Source organism: Tachyglossus aculeatus, chromosome 4, assembly GCF_015852505.1.
Source record: "Tachyglossus aculeatus isolate mTacAcu1 chromosome 4, mTacAcu1.pri, whole genome shotgun sequence".
Classification (NCBI taxonomy): Eukaryota; Metazoa; Chordata; class Mammalia; order Monotremata; family Tachyglossidae; genus Tachyglossus; species Tachyglossus aculeatus.
Window position 1 is genome coordinate 26,530,527 of NC_052069.1, and position 20,925 is coordinate 26,551,451.

A 20,925-nucleotide genomic window follows, 5' to 3' on the forward strand; every position below is an offset into this window, starting at 1 on the left:
ATAACCTTGTATCTATCCCAGCACTTAGAACAGTGCTTGGCACATAGTAAGTGCTTAACAAATACTATTATTATTGTTATATTTATTTATACAGGTGCCTGTTTATGTGTTTTGATGCCTGTCTTTCCCCCTCTTAACTGTAAGCCCATTGTGGCTCTCTTGATTGCTGTGCTGTACTTTCTAAGTGCTTAGTACAGTGCTCTGCACACAGTAAGCGCTCAGTAAGTAAAATTGAACGAAGGAAGTTCTTTTTTTGGACATGTTAAGCTTGAGGTGATGGGAGGACATTCAAGTAGGGATGTCTTGAAGGCAGGAGCCGACACCCCAAACTTAACATGTCCAAAACAGAACTCCTTATCTTTCCAGCTAATCCCTGTCCTCACCCTGACTGTTCCATTACTGTAGATGGCACTCCAACCTTCCTGTCTCACAAGCCTGTAATCTTGGTGTTATGCTCAATTCATCTCTCTCATTCAACCCATATACTAAATCTATCACCAAGTCCTGTCTGTTCAACCTTCACAACTTCTAGACTATGAGCCCACTGTTGGGTAGGGACCGTCTCTATGTGTTGCCAATTTGTACTTCCCAAGTGCTTAGTACAGTGTTCTGCACGCAGTAAGCGCTCAATAAATACGATTGAATGAATGAATGAACATCGCTAAAATCCACTCTTTCCTCTCCACCCAAACTTGTCTTATCTTGCCTTCATTGCTGCATCAGCCTCCCTGCCGACTTCCCTGACTCTTCTCCCCATTCTGGTCTATATTTCACTCTGCTGCCTGGATCATTTTTCTCCAAGAACATTCGGTCCATTTTTCATCCAGTCATCAAGAATCTCCGGTGTTTGGCCACCCACCTCAGCATCAAAAAGAACATCCTTAGCCTAGGCTTCAAATCACTCAATCACCTTGCCCCCTGCTACCTCACCTCACTGCTTTCTTACTCCAACCCAGCCCACAAACTTTGCTCCTCAAATTCCAACCTCTATCTCATCTATCTCCCTGTTGCTTACATCCTGCCTCTGGCCTGTCAGTCAGTCATATTTATCAAGCGCTTAATGTGTGCAGAGCACTGTACTGCGTGCTTGGGAGAGTGCAATATAATAATATAACAAACAGACTCCCTGCCCACAACTAGTTTACAGTCCCACCCTCTCTCTTTATATCCAAATTACTCTCCCATCTTCAAAGCCTTATTGTGCCTCGTTCTCACCTGTCCCACCGTCGACCCCCGGCCCATATCCTCCCCCTGGCCTGGAATGCCCTCCCTCCACACATCCGCCAAACTAGCTCTCATCCTCCCTTCAAAGCCCTATTGAGAGCTCACCTCCTCCAGGAGGCCTTCCCAGACTGAGCCCCCTCTTTCCTCTCCCCCTCCCCATCCTCCCCGCCCTACCTCCTTCCCCTCCCCACAGCACCCGTATATATGTTTGCACAGATTTATTACTCTATTTCTTTTACTAGTACATATTTACTGTTCTATTTATTTTCAATCAATCAATCAATCAATTGTATTTATTGAGTGCTTACTGTGTGCAGAGCACTGTACTAAGCGCTTGGGAAGTACAAGCTGGCAACATATTTTGTTAATGATGTGAATCTAGCTTTACTTCTATTTATTCTGATGACTTGACACCTGTCCACATGTTTTGTTTTGTTCTCTGTCTCCCCCCTCTAGACTGTGAGCCCGTTGTTGGGTAGGGACCGTCTCTATATGTTGCCAACTTGTACTTCCCAAGCACTTAGTACAGTGCTGTGCACACAGTAAGCACTCAATAAAGACGATTGAATGAATGAACGAATGAATGAAAAGCGCATCTCATCCAAGGGACCTTCCCTGACTAAATCCTCATTTCCTCTTCTCTTACCCCCTTCTTCATCATCCTTGCACGTGTATTTGCACACTTATTCACCCCTCCATCTGCCCCATAGTACCTATGCACAGATCTGTAATTTATTCTTAAGCAACAGCATGGCATAGGGGATAGGCATGGGCTGGAATTCAGAAGGTCATGGGTCCTAATCCCGGTGCCGCCACTTAATAATGATGGTATTTGTTAAGTGCTTACTGTGTGTGAAGCACTGTTCTAAGCGCTGGAGGATGCAAGGTGATCAGGTTGTCCCACTTGGGGCTCACAGTCTTAATCCCCATTTTACAGATGAGGTAACTGAGGCACAGAGAAGTTATGTGGCTTGCCCAAGATCACACAGCATGGCTCAGTGGAAAGAGCACGGGCTTTGGAGTCAGAGGTCATGGGTTCGAATCCTGGCTCCGCCACATGTCTGCTGCGTGAACTTGGGCAAGTCACTTAACTTCTCTGAGCCTCAGTTCCCTCATCTGTAAAATGGGGATTGACTGTGAGCCCCATGTGGGACAACCTGATCACTTTGTTTCCCCCCCAGCGCTTAGAGCAGTGCATTGCACATAGTAAGCGCTTAACAAATGCCATTATTATTATTATTATTATTATTAAGTGGCAGAGCCGGGATTCGAACCCATGACCTCTGACTCCCAAGCCCGTGCTCCTTCCACTGAGCCACGCTGCTTCTCTTGTCTGCTATCTGACCTTGGGCAAGTCACTTTATTGCTCTGTGCCTCAGTTACCTCATCAGTAAAATGGGGATGGTGACTGTGAGCCCCACGTGGGACAGGGACTGTGTCCAACCTGATTGATTTGTATCTACCCCATCACTCGGTACAGTGTCAGTCACATAGTAAGAACTTAACACACACCATAATTATTATTATTATTATTCATTTATATTTATGTTTGCCTCCCCCTCTAGCCTGGAAGCTTGTTATGGGCAGGGAAGGGGTTTATCAACTCTGTTATGTTGTCCAGTGCTCCGTAGGTATGATTGATGATTGATGGATTGATTGGGAGCAGGTGGAGAGACAGGACACTGGGTGATGCAGAGAACACTTAGGCCACCCTGCAGGAAGGACCACTAGGCCTGATACTTGGTAGTCTTCCCGCACCCTCCGCTCCTCTGCCACTAATCTCCTCACCGTGCCTCGTTCTCGCCTGTCCCGCCATCGACCCCTGGCCCACGTCCTCCCCCTGGCCTGGAATGCCCTCCCTCTGCCCATCCGCCAAGCTAGCTCTCTTCCTCCCTTCAAGGCCCTACTGAGAGCTCACCTCCTCCAGGAGGCCTTCCCAGACTGAGCCCCTTCCTTCCTCTCCCCCTCGTCCCCCCTCCATCCCCCTCATCTTACCTCCTTCCCTTCCCCACAGCACCTGTATGTATGTATATATGTTTGTACATATTTATTACTCTATTTATTTATTTATTTTACTTGTACATATCTATTCTATTTATTTTATTCGGTTAGTATGTTTGGTTTTGTTCTCTGTCTCCCCCTTTTAGACTGTGAACCCACTGTTTGGTAGGGACTGTCTCTATATGTTGCCAACTTGTACTTCCCAAGCACTTAGTACAGTGCTCTGCACACAGTAAGCATTCAATAAATACAATTGATTGATTGATTGATTGATTGATAGTCTCTGCGGATTGAGGAGCAGGTGGCCTCAGGAAAGCTCTGCCCAGCCAAAATCAGAGGTTTAGCTGCCCACCCTGCTAGAGATGGAACATCCCCTGAAGGACCTTTTGAGCCTCAACCTGCCAATACTCTTAATTTAATGTTTTAGCATCTTCCACATATCTTTCCAGTGTGCTCCAAGAGAGCCACCATGTTGCATCAGAGGATCAGCCTCCTTCTTCACCCTACAAGTGATGCACACACACACTGATGCATGCAGTGATGAATGATGCTGTGTACTGAGTGCTTAATGTAGTGCTCTGCACACATGAAGCATTCGATAAACACCATTGATTAATTCATTGATTGGTCAAATCTATTTTTCATTCATGGTGCCTCATTCTCCTCGATGTTTCCTTTAAAGGGCACGATGCCATCGTCACCCTTCTGAAGCATTACAAGAGACCTCAGGAAGAGTCTCCTTGTAACGAGTATTCCCAGCCCGGAGGAGGTAAAATGTGTCTGTGACTCGGTTTGGGTTCTGAGCTGAACATTACACCTGGAGTTGGATCAGTATTGCTGTAGTTACTACCCATGGGCCCTTCTACCCACAACAGACCCAAAATTCAGTATTGTTTCTAACAAAATTTTCTAATCACCTCAACCCAATGGAATCCCTCTGCTGAAATATCCGGATAATTGAAGCCAGTGTGTAGGTTTATTCGGAGTCTGAATTTTCCAGATAGTTTCTCTCACTGGTCCCTATATCCTTCGAGTTTTACATTATGAAAACCAGGCATTGGTTGAACATAAAATCTTGTTTTCGGACTCCTTTAAGCCTCAGTTCCCCCAGAGGGATGGGTATAACTTTGGCATTTGTGTAATACAAAGAAAGACTAGTTTTTCATTTCATTAAACTATCAAGACATAGCAAGGCATCCCAGAATCCAATACGTTTAATCCACCGAAGTCAGCTAGCCCATATTTTTTTTTTAGTTGATTCTCTCACTTCCTAAACAAACCCAGCAGGTGCCAGAAAGTCTTGTTCTAAACCTGCAACCCTAGTCAGTTTCTTTAATGAAATTCCTTTCCACCTATTTATTCCCTTAATATTCAACTTCTAAGAAAAGGTGGTATGCAGCTCTCTTCAAAAAGGGAAATGTACCATCTCCTAATTCTATTTACTGCATTATTTGATTTGATTTCAGATGGCTCCTATGTGTCTGTCCCATCACCCCTGGGGAAGATTAAAAGCATGACTAAAGGTATTTTTAATGATAGGCGGCAAATTCCGCTTTCATATTTTATTGATGATGGCATTTATTATCTAGAACATAATTACTTTCCACCTGTGCTCTGTATATACAAATTTGAAATGAGCCAAATGCAATAAACAGTATTCTCTAAGGTTCATTTTGGAAATCATTAACCTCGTTTAATGATTCCATATCGATATTTAGCCTTAAATCTGTGCTTGGGTTATAATAATAGAAATTTCATTTGTTTGCCAAGATAATATACGGTATCATGGGAGTTCTCTGATGCTAGTTTATGTCTCTTTGATGTATTGTCCCAGAGAGTTGCAAGAATTAACAAATGTTGTCAGGAAAAGTGGGAAAAATGAAGACTCTACCGGTGGAAATTGGAATGAATTACATGGAAATTAGTTGGAGATTATTGTAAAAAAAAGTCCCCCAATTTTTTAAATACTTCGTCTGTAGGTTTACTTGTCTTCAGAAATTTGGTATCTTAGTTTAGTATTATGTTTCCATTTTAGTAGCTCTTTCTGGTTGACTCCAGGTAAGAATCCTGCTATTGAATTAGCCTGCATTTACGTCTTCCACTAGTGGATTTTTTTATGGTGTTTGTTAAATGCTTACTATGTGTCAGGCACTGTAATAAGCACTGGGGTAGATAAAACCTAATCAGGATGGACACAGTCCATGTCCCACATGGGGCTCACGGTCAATCCCCATTGTACAGATAAGGTAACTGAGGCACAGAGAAATTGTGACAACTGATGGAGTCAGGATTAGGACCCAGCCTGCTTCTATAACTTTATGTTCTCATAAAGTTGCTCTGATAGGCTTCAAGCATTGACAAAATCAATCAATCAATCGTATTTATTGAGCGCTTACTGTGTGCAGAGCACTGTACTAAGCGCTTGGGAAGTACAAGTCGGCAACACATAGAGACAGTCCCTACCCAACAGTGGGCTCACAGTCTAGAAGCACAATCACAACATTTATCAGGATAATAATAATAATAATGGCATTTATTAAGTGCTTACTATGTGCAAGCACTGTTGTAAGTGCTTGGGAGGTTACAAGGTGATCAGGTTGTCCCATGTGGGGCTCACAGTCTTCATCCCCATTTTCCAGATGAGGTAACTGAGGCACAGAGAAGTTAAGTGACTTTCCTAAAGTCACCCAGCGGACAATTGGCAGAGCTGGGATTTGAACGCATGACCTCTGACTCCAAAGCCCGTGCTCTTTCCAGTGAGCCACGCTGCTTCTAATCTTTACCCGCACCGACTCTGAAATGCCTCAATATGACCATAACCTCTTCACCTGCCTTCTTTCCCACTGCCTCCTCCCCACAGATCTGTGCTGTTCCCCCACAGAGACCTCCGATCTGTTTTCTCCCATTCAATTTTCTCAAGTCATCACGCCCCATTTAGCCTCCATAGCCAAACTACTTTCTCTTAACGACCAAATTGACGCTCTCAAAACCACCGTCTCTCCTGAACTCAACTCACTCTCTCCCCTCGCCCTTCGTCTGTCTCGTGCCACGAACCCACGGCCCCGAATCCTTTGCTCCTGCATATGAGCCGCAGAGCTCAGCTGGTGGTAATCCAGATATCAGGCCGACATCATACACATCAAGTCTATCCTTGCATGCCTTAGCTCTGCCCTCTCCTCTGCCCCAAAAAAGTATTTCTCCATCCTTACTGATACCCATGTCCGTTGCCCTCACCCGTTGTTGCAGACATTCAACTCAGACTCCTTAGAGAAGCAGCGTGGCTCAGGGGAAAGAGTCCGGGCTTGGGAGTCAGAGGTCATGGGTTCTCATCCCAACTCCGCCACTTGTCTGCTGTGTGACCTTGGGCAAGTCACTTAACTTCTCAGTGCCTCAGTTACCTCATCTGCCAAATGAGGTAACTCATTTGTCACCAGATCACAGTCTGATTAAGGCTGTGAGCCCCACATGGGACAACCCGATTACCTTGTCTCTACCCCCAGTGCTTAGAAAAGTGCTTGGCATATCATCAATCAGTCAATCAATCGTATTTATTGAGCACTTACTGTGTGCAGAGCACTGTACTAAGCGCTTGGGAAGTACAAGTTGGCAACATATAGTAAGCGCTTAACAAATACCACCATTATTAAACACCCTGCCCCATGGTTTTCCCCATTTCTTGTCCCTAGTGACCTGGCCACCTACTTTATTGGGAAAAGTGGAATTATCAGGCATGATCTCCCTAAATTCTCCCCCATTCTTCTTCAGCCCCTCCCTCCAACTGCCCCTAGTTCAACTCTCCCATCTTTCCCAGTGGCATCTCAAGAGGAGATTTCCTGCCTTCTTTCGAGATCTACCCCCTCCAACTGCCAATTGGACCCCATCCCTTTGCAACAAGAAGCAGCGTGGCTCAGTGGAAAGAGCCCGGGCTTTGGAGTCAAGGTCATGGGTTCAAATCCCGACTCCGCCACTTGTCAGCTGTGTGACTTTGGGCAAGTCACTTCACTTCTCTGGGCCTCAGTTCCCTCATCTGTAAAATGGGGATTACAGAGGCCCCTGTGGGACAACCTCATCACCTTGTATCGCCCCAGTGCTTAGAACAGTGCTTTGCACATAGTAAGCGCTTAACAAATACCATTATTATCTTATTCATTCAATCATATTTATTAAGTGCTTACTGTGTGCAGAGCACTGTACTAAGCACATGGAAAGTACAATTCGGCAACAGATAGAGACAGTCCCTACCCAACAATGGGCTCACAGTCTAGAATCAAAGCATTTGCTCCCTCCATCCTGCCCTCCCTCACCATCTTCAACTATTTGCTCTCCAATGGCTCCTTCCCTACTGCTTTCAAATGTCCCCTTGTCTCCCCTATTCTGAAAAAAAAACCCCTCCCTTGACCCCACAGCCCCTCCAGGTATCGCCCCACCTCCCTCTTACCATTCCTCTCCAAACTCCTTGAGCAAGTTGTCTATACCTGCTACAAAGGGAAATGAGATGGTCCATCAAAGCCGCAGAGTCGGTTGAGAGAGGGGAAGGTTTTGATCACGTGCAGTGTATGCATGAGTGTGTCTGTCTGCGTTTTATGCACTTGGCAAATAGAACCCCAATTCGCTTTTGCAGAAAAGGCAGATGTTCTCGTCCTGCGTGCCGGCCTGCCTTCCCATTTCCATCTTCAGCTCTCCGAAATTGAGTTCCACGAGATTATTGGCTCAGGTAACCGGAGGAAAAATGAATCTGATTTAGAAGTTCAATACCCGCAGAAAATATGTGTTCACTTATTTACTCTGAATCATTTCAGGTTCTTTCGGGAAAGTGTATAAGGGAAGATGCAGAAATAAAATTGTTGCTATCAAACGGTAAGCCTTTGGAGAACTCAGATTTAGAAAAGTCCCTGCCCTGTTTAAAAACAATGGCTAGGAAACGTGTTTTGCTTCACCTCGTTCATTCAGCTTTCCCTCTCCCTGCCGTTTGCAGTTACCGAGCCAACACCTACTGCTCCAAATCAGACGTGGATATGTTTTGCCGAGAGGTGTCCATTCTGTGCCGACTCAACCATCCTTGTGTGATCCAGTTCGTGGGCGCCTGCTTGGACGACCCAAGTCAATTCGCTATCGTCACCCAGTACATATCAGGGGGGTCTCTATTTTCCCTGCTGCATGAACAGAAGAGGTATTGATCCTACTTTTTATCTCGACTGGAACAGTGACTTAGATTGCTTGCATGGTTATCTCCCATCAGGGATAACGAGTAAGCCTGAATTCTGAGGCTTCAGAATAGAGAACACAGGAGAGGAGTCGAATACCAGGCTAATGCTCACATGGTGCCACTTGGACTGTCTCATTCCTACCCATCCTGTTCCCATTTTGGCACAGGGTGTCACAAGGAAGCAGGTGGCAAAGGAGGGCATCACCCTGTATTTACGCGGTCTTCATCCACATTCTCCAGCTCCGGATAAAACCGAAACTAAAACTCAACAAGTCTCCTGCTTCTCAGAGCAGTGCTCTTCCCACCAGGCCACTGCCGGGATAGACTTGGATTGCATTTTTGGGTGGCACTGCGGTGGGCTAATGGTTGCATTTTTGAAGATCTGTTTTATGCATCAATATCAAAATTTCTTTTTGTTGATATATTTATTCCCTTTTTATTAGGTCTCTTCAGGCGGGTATCCGTCATGGGGTTCCTTCTGAGCAATTGTAGTTAACAGATGTTATTGATTTTAAAGGTGTTACTTAGAGCCAAATTAACTGGGTTTAGCACACCACTAAAATTGACAGGCCAGGCAAACTAATGTGAGCCGCTGATAAAATAACTCCTAGGGACCACAGAGTCTGAGCAATAAAAGGACGGCTTTTCAAAATCAATGACGCTCTACAGTTTTAACTTAGAGCATTGTTTCCCGTGTCAGCTTGTTGCAATTAGGAAACGGTTCCCCCAGTCAATACTTAGAACTAGTTTCCATTTCACTTCAATTGCAGCAGAGAATCAGACAATGTCCTAATCCAGCATTTCAGTGAGAGGGTTTGTTTGGCATGAGGGTCGATGCACTGCTAAATGTTCTCTGATTCAGAAAATATATTTTCCCCTTGATTTGTTACATTTCTGTTTTAAAGAAAGAAAAGGATGAGACCGTCTTATGCTCACATCTCTCTCTAGAATAAGTAATGTGGGGATCCGACCATCTTAACCTGTTTAATTCAATTACTTTTAGGATTCTCGATTTGCAGTCAAAACTAATTATTGCTGTAGACGTGGCCAAAGGAATGAAGTATCTTCATAACCTGACTCAGCCGATTATACATCGCGACCTGAACAGGTATCGTCTTCTTCTTCTTCTTCTTTCGCCCCCTCTTTTTTGCTAGTCCAGAAATCAAAGTCTTCCTAGGTATGTGCAGATATACCCTGGAACCTTGTTCTCATCTTCTCATTTAACATGGAACTCATGGAAAATTAAACTTGGGGTCCCAATTTTCTACTCACTTTCTAGGCAACCTTGGGTCTTTTTATGGTATTTGTTAAGTGCTTACTATGTGTCAGGCCCTGTAATAAGCACTAGGGTAGATTAAAGCTAATCAGATTGGACACAGGCCCTGTCCCACAGGAGGCTCACAATCTTCATCCCCATTTTACAGATGAGGTCACTGAGGCACATGGAAGCAAAGTGACTCTGCGTGCCCAAGGTCACACAGCAGACAGAGAAGCAGCGTGGCTTAGTGGAAAGAGCCCAGGCTTGGGAGTCAGAGGACGTGGGTTCTAATCCCAGCTCCGCCACTTGTCTGCTGTGTGACCTAGGGCAAGTCACTTAACTTCTCTGGGCTTCAGTTCCCTCATCTGGAAAATGGGGATTAAAAGTGTGAGCCCCACCTGATTACTCTGTACCCACCCCAGTGCTTAGAACAGTGCTTGGCACATAGTAATCACTTAACAAATACCACAATTATTATTATTATTATTATTATTATTATCATTATTGTGAAGTGGCAGAGCCAGGATTAGAATCCATGACCTTCTGCTTCTCAGACCTGTGCTCTATCCACTAGGCCACACTTGTAGTCCCTACTAGATGAGAAAAGATAGATCTGTCTACCAACTCTGTTGTAGTTTTGTATTGTTCTTGCCCAAATGCTTATTACGGTGCTCTCAACACAGTAAATGCTCATTAAATACAATTGATGGATTGATTCATTGATTGATCGACTGATCTGTGGCATAAACTGCCACACTGTGCTTCTAAACTGTGGTAGAGAAGCAGCGTGGCTCAGTGGAAAGAGCATGGGCTTTGGAGTCAGAGGTTATGGGTTCAATTCCCGGCTCCACCAATTGTCAGCTGTGTGACTTTGGCCAAGTCACTTCACTTCTCTGGGCCTCAGTTCCCTCATCTGTAAAATGGGGATTAAGACTGTGAGCCCCCCGTGGGACAACCTCATCACCTTGTAACCTCCCCAGCACTTAGAACAGTGCTTTGCACATAGTAAGCGCTTAATAAAAAATGCTATCATCATCATAAACTGTGGGGTTCAGGTGCAGTTTACTAGGAGAAGAACTGGCAGCTCCCTGGAACCTATGCAGCAAGGTGGTTAGACAAGGAAGCAGCCTGTGAAGAGTGGAGGTAGTTTGAATATTTCATAATAATGATAATGATAATTATGGTATTTGTTAAGTGCTTACTATGTGTCGTGCACTATACTAAGCGCTGGAGTAGGTACAAAATCATCCGGTCCCACAAGGGACTCACAGTCTAAGTAGGAGGGAGAAAAGGCATTGAATCCCCATTTTGCAGATGAGGGCATCAAGAAGTGAAGTGACTTGCCCAAAGTCACACAGTAGAGATTTACTATATACAGCTAATAGCATACTATATGATCCAATATTGACTTTTGTGATCTTAATTTAATCTAAAAATGTGCCTGGAATTAAGGAATACTTTAGACAGTTGTCTAAAAGGAAGTTGTCCTTTACTCATGTTTGTATTTGTGCTTAATTTTGCACTATATAGAGCCCTTTCAAAACAAGGCTCCAAATATACTTGTGAAACGGGTAATGGACACTCACTTCCCATTTTCAACATTTGGCAAGTGGATTAAGAAATACCACTACCCATGACTACAGAAGGACAACATTCTGTTATGAATCCATTAATCAATGGTATTTATTGAGTGCTTACTGTGTGCAGAGCATTGTACTAATTGTGCTTTGCACATAATAAGCGCTTAATAAATGCTATCATTATTATTATTATTATTTTAATTGGGAGAGTACAACACAACAGAGTTGATAGACAAGTTCCCTGCTCACAGCAAAGTTGATTGACAAGATCCCTGCTCACAAGAACAAAGAACTGATTCTCATTTGTAGGTGATGGAGTCTTAACAGCCAAACCGCTGGGCGAGGCGCAGCCTTCCAGAAGAATCCACAGTTCAAACCATTTTGTTTAGTTGCAGAGAATTATTTCCAATTAAACCCAGGGTTCCAGCAGACCTGCATCTTGTCTTATGCTGTCGAGTCATTTCCAAACCTTAGCGACTCCATGGACACATCTCTCCCAGAACACCCCATCTCCATCTGCAACCATTCTGGTAGTGTATCCGTAGAGTTTTCTTGGGAAAAATATGGAAGCGGTTTACCATGGCCTCCTTCCAGGCAGTAAACTTGAGTCTCCGCCCTGGACTCTCTCCCAAGCTGCTGCTGCCCAGCACAGTTGAGTTTTGACTGGTAGCAGATGGCCTTCCACTCACTAGCCACTGGCCAAGCTAGGAATGGAATGGGTCAGCCTTTGCTTGACTCCCCCTCCCGTAGTTGAGACTGGTAGAGAACTGGAAACTCTCCAGGTTTGATTTGGAGAGGGACTGACCTACACTGATGCTCTCAAATTGCGGCCATGAAGTCTAAAAGAGACTGCTATAGCTTCCTTCAGACCTTGCTCAGCTCTGACATCTGATTTCAATCCGCCCAAGGTACAAGAGGGGAGAGAGGGAAAGAGTAGGTGGGAATTTTAGGGCATCACTGCCTAGTGGAAAGAGTACAGGAGTTGGATTCAGGAGATCTGGATTGTAACTATAACCTGCTGTGTGACCTTGGACAAACTTGCATAACCTCTTTGAGCCTCAGTTTTTGTCTGTGAAATGGGGACAAGATACCTGCCCTCTCCACTAGACTGTAAACTCATGGTGGGAAGGGAAGGTGTCTACCAACTCTGTTGTATTCTCCCAAATGTTTAGTACAGTGCTCTGCATACAGTAAATCCTCAAAAAATACCACTGATTGATGGATTTCAAGCCCAGTGTGGGACAGGGAATGTGTGCAGTATGACTATCTATATCTGTTTATCCCAGAACATAGCCCCAATATTTTGACACATAGAAAACACTGAATGAATACCAGAGTAAACAGCCATAGGTAAAGGAAAAGCCTCTGGCAAGTGAGTCCAAATAAAGTTCAGTTCCCCAAACTGAAACAGGAGCCCTTTCCGAAATCTCTGCCTTCTCCAGATACTCGCTTCCCGCCTGCCTCTCTTAGCCCCACACACCAAACTGCTTCTATTCATGTATAATAAAGGACATTTGCTTAAAGATATGACCTTCCTGGCACAGAACCTAGGCTGAGCTGTTTTGGCAATAAGACAAATATCCCTTCTCTCCTGAGTGCTTGTTTTCTTTGGATTTCATTCCCAGACATTTACATGGTCAAAGCAGAGTTGGGAAAAGCTATTTCAGGAGAAACTAACCAGTACACTTTGTTCCTTTGCGTGGTGTAAGCCCAGCCTTTGAGTCAGTGACATGCCTAAAATCAGTTCCAAGTTTCCTGATTTCTAGCTCTTTTTTTTTTCTTTTATGGTGTTTGTTAAGTGCTTAGTACCTGTCAGGCATTGTACTTCATCATCATCATCATCATCAATCGTATTTATTGAGCGCTTACTATGTGCAGAGCACTGTACTAAGCGCTTGGGAAGTACGAATTGGCAACATATAGAGACAGTCCCTACCCAACAGTGGGCTCACAGTCTAAAAGGGGGAGACAGAGAACAAAACCAAACATACTAACAAAATAAAATAAATAGAATAGATATGTACAAGTAAAATAAATAAATAGAGTAATAAATATGTACAAACATATATACATATATACAGGTGCTATGGGGAAGGGAAGGAGGTAAGATGGGGGGGATGGAGAGGGGGACGAGAGGGAGCACTGGGCTAGATATAAGATAATCATGGTGGACCCAATCAGTCCCACACAGGGCTCACGGTATTAATCCCCATTTTTCAGATGAGGAAACTAAAACCCAGAAAAGTTAAGTGATTTACCCAAAGTCACAGTAGACAAGTTGTGCGGTCTGGATTAGAACCCAGGGCCTCTGGCTTCTAGGCCCATGCTCTTTCCCCTAGGGCACTCTGCTTCTCTAGCTCATTGTTTTTTCTTCCAGCATGGGATACCTCATTGTTTTTCCCTTTCTACTTTTAGTTATTTCTCTGACATATGAAATAAAAACACTAGAGATCATTTTGAAAAGGACAAGTTTTTTATGACAGCGGAACAATAATTTAAAGACAAGACAACTAGCAGCTAAAACTATTGCTAACTAAAATGGCACCTTTCAGTTTTGAAGATGTGATAGCTGTCATTAGCGAGTGACAAAAAACGTAGCCTAATGAAGTGATAATAATTACGGCATTTGTTAGTTGTTTTCACTATGCCAAAGGCTGAGCTAGTTAGAAGGTTATCAGATTGGACACAATCCCTGTTCCACATTTCACTCGCAAGCTATTTTATCCCCATTGTACAGATAGGAACTGAGGCTTAACGAGGTTGTGGCCTGCCCCAGGATATTCAATTCTAGGGACCAGAATCTGAATCTCTTGTATTTCCACTAAGCCAGACTGCCTATTAAAATCCTGTGGAAAGGCACAATCCTCTACTACAAACCTCCTACAGAAGTACTTCATTTGAGAACACAAGAAACCATTTATGAATGAAAATGTTTCCATTTCATAACTATCCAAATGAACAAACAAAGCATATTTCTAAAGAGTTCCTTTTAACTCTTAAAAGTTGGGGAGAAAAAGGTTTAAAATTGAGACATCTCTGCTGGGGAGGTTTTCTTCCATTGTTGAGTAGGGACCGTCTCTATATGTTACCGACTTGTACTTCCCAAGTGCTTAGTACAGTGCGTAGAACAATGCTCCAGCGCTCAGAACAGTGCTTTGCACATAGTAAGCACTTAAATTCCATTATTATTATTACAGTGCTCTGCACACAGTAAGCGCTCAATAAATATGATTGAATGAATAAGAGCAGTGAAGCGATTTGTGTGCAAAGCACTAAAATATCACCCAGACAAAGCAGAGTGTGACTCTTTGATTATTATTATTAACAATAAGCATAATTGTTAAGCGCTTTCTATGTGTCAACACCGCATTAGAGAAGCAGCATGGCTCAGTGGAAAGAGCACTGGCTTGGGAGTCAGAGGTCATGGGTTCTAATCCTGGCCCCACCACTTGTCAGCTGTGTGACTTTGGACAAGACACTTCACTTCTCTGGGCCTCAGTTCCCTCATCTGTAAAATGGGGATGAAGACCGTGAGCCTCACGTGGGACAATCTTGATTACCTTGTATCCCCCCCAGTGCTTAAAAGAGTGCTTGGCACATAGTAAGTCCTTAACAAATACCAACATTTGTTTGCTTAGCATTTGCTTAACAATACCAACAATAATAATGCCAATTATTATTATTATTAAGTGATCAGATAACTACAAGATAATCAATTCATTTAAAACCCCATCTCACATGGAATTCACAGTCCAAGTAGGAGGGAGAAAAGGAATGTAATGTCCCGTTTACAGATGAGAAAACTGAGAGACTGTGAGCCCACTGTTGGGTAGGGACCATCTCTATATGTTGCCAACTTGTACTTCCCAAGCGCTTAGTACATTGCTCTGCACACAGTAAGCGCTCAATAAATACAATTGATTGATTAAAGGAAATAACTTGCCCAAATAAGTGCTCAGTAAATATCGTTGATCAATTGAAGTGATGGAGCTTTAGAACCCAGGCCCCAGGCTCTTTTCCCACCTGGAGGAAGGAATATTGAAATAAATCGGGGAGGAGGAAGACAAGGTGGACCAGGAAGATGAGGAAGGAAGAGGAGGGGGGGAGATGAGGACTAAGAGGAGAAGGTTTTGTAGCTCATTTGAATGGCCATGCCAGGCACGTATGACACACACGTGTGCCCTTAGCCTGCTCAGTAGACTTTATGGGTGGAAAGAGCAGTGACCCATGTCCCTCCGGCCTTGTAAGCCCAGTTCCATGGTCTGTACAGAACCCTCTGCGGGGCCTGGGAGTTGGATGACCTTGATTTTAAATACCAGCTCTACCACTTGTCGGCTGTATGACCTTGGGCAAGTCACTTGACTTTTCCGGGCCTCAGTTACCTCACCTGTGAAATGGGGATCATCATCATCATCAACCGTATTTATTGAGCACTTACTGTGTGCAGAGCACTGTACTAAGCGCTTGGGAAGTACAAGTTGGCACCATATAGAGACAATCCCTACCCAACAGTGGGCTCGCAGTCTAAAAGGGGGAGACAGAGAACAAAACCAAACATACTAACAAAATAGAATAAAGACTGCGATCTCCCCCCGATGTGGGACATGAACCGTGTCCATCCTGTTTAGCTTGTATTTACCCCAGTGCTTAGTACAGTGTTTGGAACATAGTGAGTGCTTAACAAATACCATAAGAAAAATCAGACTCCAGTTCATTAACTGTCAAATTGGAATTTGGCCTGGTACTTATTGCAAGGAAAACATAATCCCAATGGCCATCCCACGCATTTTTGCCTACTCTGACAGGATTGTCCTCAGAGAATACCCCAAACTAGCAAAGCAGAGCACTCCTCCCCTGAAACAATGTCAGCTCCCTTTAACTGGACTGCTTTTAGTACAGTCAGGGTTACACCTCTCGATCCACTCAAATAGTTTCCAATGTGTTCTCTAGAACTTGCGGTGAACTAACTGGCCTGCAATTTTCTAGTGTGTTACCTGTTTCTTACTTGGCCATTTTCTAGTCTGTAGGGAAGGCTCTCAAATTAAGTCGGCTTTTGAAATGTCAGCAAAGAGGTCTCTTACTTCTGATGGGCTCTCCGTTCTGGCTCGTGTTCCTGGCGGTATTGTAAAGCCCGCCACTGACCCCTTGTTGATTTTATGGGTCTCTAACCTTGCAATAGCAATAGGAAAGCAACCCAGAGTTACGCTTTTTAGCTCATCCTGTTCCATTCTTATCTCTTAAATACCTTTGTTGATTTCTGCATACACTACAGTTCAAATTTCCAGGTGCATTTCGAGTTGGAAAGTGCCGAGTTTCAGCACAAAAAATGTAAAGCAATTTTAATGGATGGCTGCTGATTTTATTGATTTCCTGTTTAATTTTTCTACATTCATTCATTCAATCATATTTACTGAGCGCTTACTGTGTGCAGAGCACTGTACTAAGCGCTTAGCACTGTACTCTACATATGTAGCACTCTACATATATTCATTCATTCAGTCATATTTATTGAGCACTTACTGTGTGCGGAGCACTGTACTAAGCACTTGGGAAGTACAAGTTGGCAACATATAGGGACGGTCCCTACCCAACAATGGGCTCACATATATGTACATATACGTATATAAAGAAATTAACTATAAATGTATATATCAAATATCTCCCTATATGTATATAGGGAGAGGCAGCATGGCCTAATTGAAAAAGCATGGTGCTGGGAGTCAGGGGACCTGGGTTCTAATTCCAGCTCCACCACTTGTCTGCTGTGTGAGCTCAGACAAGTCACTTGCCTTCCCTCAGTTTTCTCATCTGTAAAATGGGGATTAGGAGTGTGTGCTCTATGAGGGCCAGGGACTGGGCCAACCTGATTATCTTGTATATATTCCAGAGCTTAGAACAGTGGTTGACACAGAGTAAGTGTTTAACAAATACCATCAAAAAATATTGATGTCAAAGTCTCTACTTTCCTGCTTGCACAGCCAAGGTAACTGAATAGCATTTATTTTAATTTTTATTTTAGTTGGAATATATGTGTCTCTGTTATCTCTGCCTTTGTTTGACAGGCCGATAGTGTGGTGTTATATTGCAATCTATACAATAAATCCATCAATCGATGGCAATTTTTGAGCACTAACTATGCGGAGAGCATTGTACTATGTGCTTGGGTGAGTACAATACAGTAATAATAATAATAATGTAATTTATTAAGCACTTACTGTGTGCAAAGCACTGTTCTAAGTGATGGGGAGGTTACAAGGTGATCAGATTGTCCCATGGGGGGCTCACCGTCTTAATCCCCATTTACAGATGAGGGAACTGAGGCCCAGAGAAGTGAAGTGACTTGCCCAAAGTCACACAGCTGACAAGTGGCGGAGCCGGGATTTAAATCCATGACCTCTGACTCCAAAGCCCGTGCCCTTTCCACTGCGCCACGCTGCTTCTCTAAACTAATACAATTAGTAGACTTGTCCCTGCCCACAAGGAGCTATATTCACAACTCTCTCGGTGGATATTTTCAGATCAATCAATCAATTATACTTACTAGGCACATACTGTGTGCAGAGCACTGTACTAAAGACTTTGGAGAGTACAGTATGATGGAGTTGATAGACCCATTCTCTGTCGCTAATGAGATTACAGCCTAGAGTGGGAGACAAACATTAATGTAAATAAAGAAAATACAAATATGTATGTAAGTGCTTTAGGGCTGAGGGAGGGGTGAATAAAGAGTGCAAATCCAAGTACAAGGGTGACACAGAAGGATGTGGGAAAAGAAGAAATGAGGGCCTAAGTGGGGAAGGCCCCTTAGACAGGATATACCTTCAATAAGGCAGTGAAGGTGAGAAGAGTGATAGTGTGCTGAATATGAAGAAGAAGGGCATTCCAGTCCAGAAGCAGGATTCATTCATTCAATCGTATTTATTGAGCACTTACTGTGTGCAGAGCACTGTACTAAGCGCTTGGGAAGTGCAAGTTGGCAACACATAGAGATGGTCCCTACCCAACAGTGGGCTCAAGCAGGATGTGGGTGAGATAGTTGACACTGAGGTTCATTGAGTAGGTAGGCATTAGAGGAGCGAAGTGTGAAAGTTGGGTTGTGTCATAGAAGAGCAGTGAGGTAAGGTAGGAGGGGCACAGCCAATGATAAGGGGTTTCTGTTTAATACGGAGGTGGATGGGCAAGCACTGGAGGTCCTTGAGGAGTGGAGAAACAGGGACTGAACGTTTTTGCAGTAAAATGAGCTGGGCAGCAGAGTGAAATATGGATTGACGTGAAGAAAGGAGGCCGGGTGGTCAGCAGGGAGGCTGATAGAGTAACCAAGGTGAGATAGGATAAATGCTGGGATTAACGCGTAGCCATTTGGATGAAGAAAGGCCGATTTTAGCAATGTTGTGAAAGTTGTACTGACAGTATTTGGTGACAGATTGAATATGTTGGGTGAATAAGAGAGATGCGACAAAGATGATACCCAGGATATGGGCTTGTGAGATAGGGAGGTGGGTCTGTCTACAGTGACAGGAAAGTCAGGGGGAGGACAGGTTTTGGGTGGGAAGATAAGGAATTCTGTTTTGTTATGTTTGAGGTGTCACTGGGGCAACAAAGTAAGGATAGTCTGAAGACAGGAAGAAATGAGAGACTGCAAAGAAGGCTAGACATGTAGATTTGGGAATCATCCACAAAGAGATGGTAATTGAAGCTCTTGGAGTGAATGAGTTCTCCAAGGGAATGGGTGTAAATGGAGAATAGAAGGGGACCCAGAACTAACCTTGAGGGACTCCCACAGTAAGGGAATGGAAGGCAGAGGAGCGGCACCCGAAAGGGAGTTAGAATGATCAGGGAAGGGAAGGTAGTTTGGGTATGGAGGCTAAATGGGGCAAGATGACTTGAGAAAATGGGATGAGATCAAAAGATTGGAGTTCTGTGGTTGGGGGAGATGGAGGGAACAGGACAGACTTGCTGGGGTGGGGTGTTTGGAAGAGAGGAGGGATTTCAGAGTTGGTGAGGGTAGAGATGGTACAGTGACTAGAGATGATGCGATCTAGTCTGTGTTCAAGTTGGTGAGAGGGTGAGGTGGGGTGGAGCAGGAGGTCAGTGTAGTTGAGGGGTGTTAGAAAGCAGGCAGCAGACGGATCATCAGGAACATCCATAACAATATTGAAGTCCCCAAAATCAATGCAGGGATGGAAAAAGAGAGTGAGAATGTGAGAAAGGGATTTAGATGGTTCAAAAAATTGAGGTGGAGCATGGGGGGGTGGCAGTAGATGATTGTGACTAGTATTTGGAGTGGGTGGTAGAGGTGGGATAATATGGGCTTCAAAGGAAGGGAAAGAGAGGGTTGGGGGAGTTGGAATGGTGCAGAAGCAGCATTAGGGAGCGAGAGAGAAGCAAACTCCTTCCTCTTTCACCATGAGACAGGGGGAGTGGGCGAAGATGAGGCTCCCTCAAGATAAAGAGGCTGGAGAGCGCCAAACTTCAATTATGGTGAGAAGGACCCGATCAAGACAGGTCAAGGCTGAAGGGAAGCTTTCCCATAATGTAGGGGGCATTCCGCAGGGTGTATTTGGCCAAGCCGGGTGGAGGGGGAGGGGATAAGCAAGATGTCCCCAAGCTAAAATAATTTGTTATTCCTTATTAAATGAGTTGGATTTAGAGGACCAGTTTCTGTCATTTGGTGTTATTTCTTGAGAGCTTACTGTGTACAGAGCACTCTACTAAGTCTTCAGGAGAGTACAACACAAAAGTGTAGATAAACACATTCCCGGCCTTCCAAGACTGAGCCCCCTCCTTCCTGTCCCCCTCCTCCCCCTCCCCATCCCTTCTGCCTTACCTCCTTCCCCTCCCCACAGCACCTGTATATATGTATATATGTTTGTACGTATTTATTCTCTATTTATTTTATTTGTACATATTTATTCTATTTATTTTATTTTGTTAATATGTTTTGTTTTGTTGTCGGTCTCCCCCTTCTGTACTGTGAGCCCACTGTTGGGTGGGGACTGTTGTGTTGCCAACCTGTACTTCCCAAGCGCTTAGTGTAGTGCTCTGCACACAGTAAGCGCTCAATAAATACGATTGAATGAATGAATGAATGAACAGATACCATCATCATCATCATCATCTGTAAAATGGGGATTAAAACTGTGAGCCCCATGTGGGACAACCTGATTGCCCTGTATCTACCCCAGTGCTTAGAACAGTGCTTTGCACATAGTAAGTGCTTAACAAATGCCATCATCATCATCATCATCATCATCATTCCCTGTTCACAATGTGGGGGAGACAGACATTAATATAAAATAAATTAAGTATATGTGCAGAACTGCTGTGGGGCTGATGGAGATGTGAATGAAGTGTGAAAATCCAAGTGCATGAACTAAGTAGAAGGGAGAGGTAGAAGAAGAAATGAGGGCTTTATAAGGAAAGGAAATCAATCACATTAATGAGCACCTACTGTGTGCAGAGCACTGTATTAATACTATTCAATCGTATTTACTGAGCACTTACTGTGTGCAGAGCACTGTACTAACCACTTGGGAAGTATAAGTTGGCAACATACATACTAATAATAATAATTGCAGTATTTGTAAAGCACTTACTTTGTGCCAAGCACTGTACTAAGCTGCTAGGGTAGATACAAGGTAATTGGGTTGGACATA

At 43.9% G+C, this 20,925-nt stretch overlaps 1 protein-coding gene across 1 annotated transcript in view; it reads left to right on the top strand.

The window, feature by feature from the left end:
* Nucleotides 1-20,925, top strand: part of LOC119926741 (serine/threonine-protein kinase TNNI3K) — a 413,409-nt gene that overhangs the window by 180,397 nt on the left and 212,087 nt on the right. The window contains exons 12-17 of the mRNA XM_038745086.1: nt 3,908-3,994; nt 4,692-4,748; nt 7,847-7,939; nt 8,025-8,082; nt 8,201-8,395; nt 9,435-9,539. Of these exons, the coding sequence (XP_038601014.1) occupies nt 3,908-3,994; nt 4,692-4,748; nt 7,847-7,939; nt 8,025-8,082; nt 8,201-8,395; nt 9,435-9,539 (595 nt within the window). The remainder of the gene's footprint in view (nt 1-3,907; nt 3,995-4,691; nt 4,749-7,846; nt 7,940-8,024; nt 8,083-8,200; nt 8,396-9,434; nt 9,540-20,925) is intronic.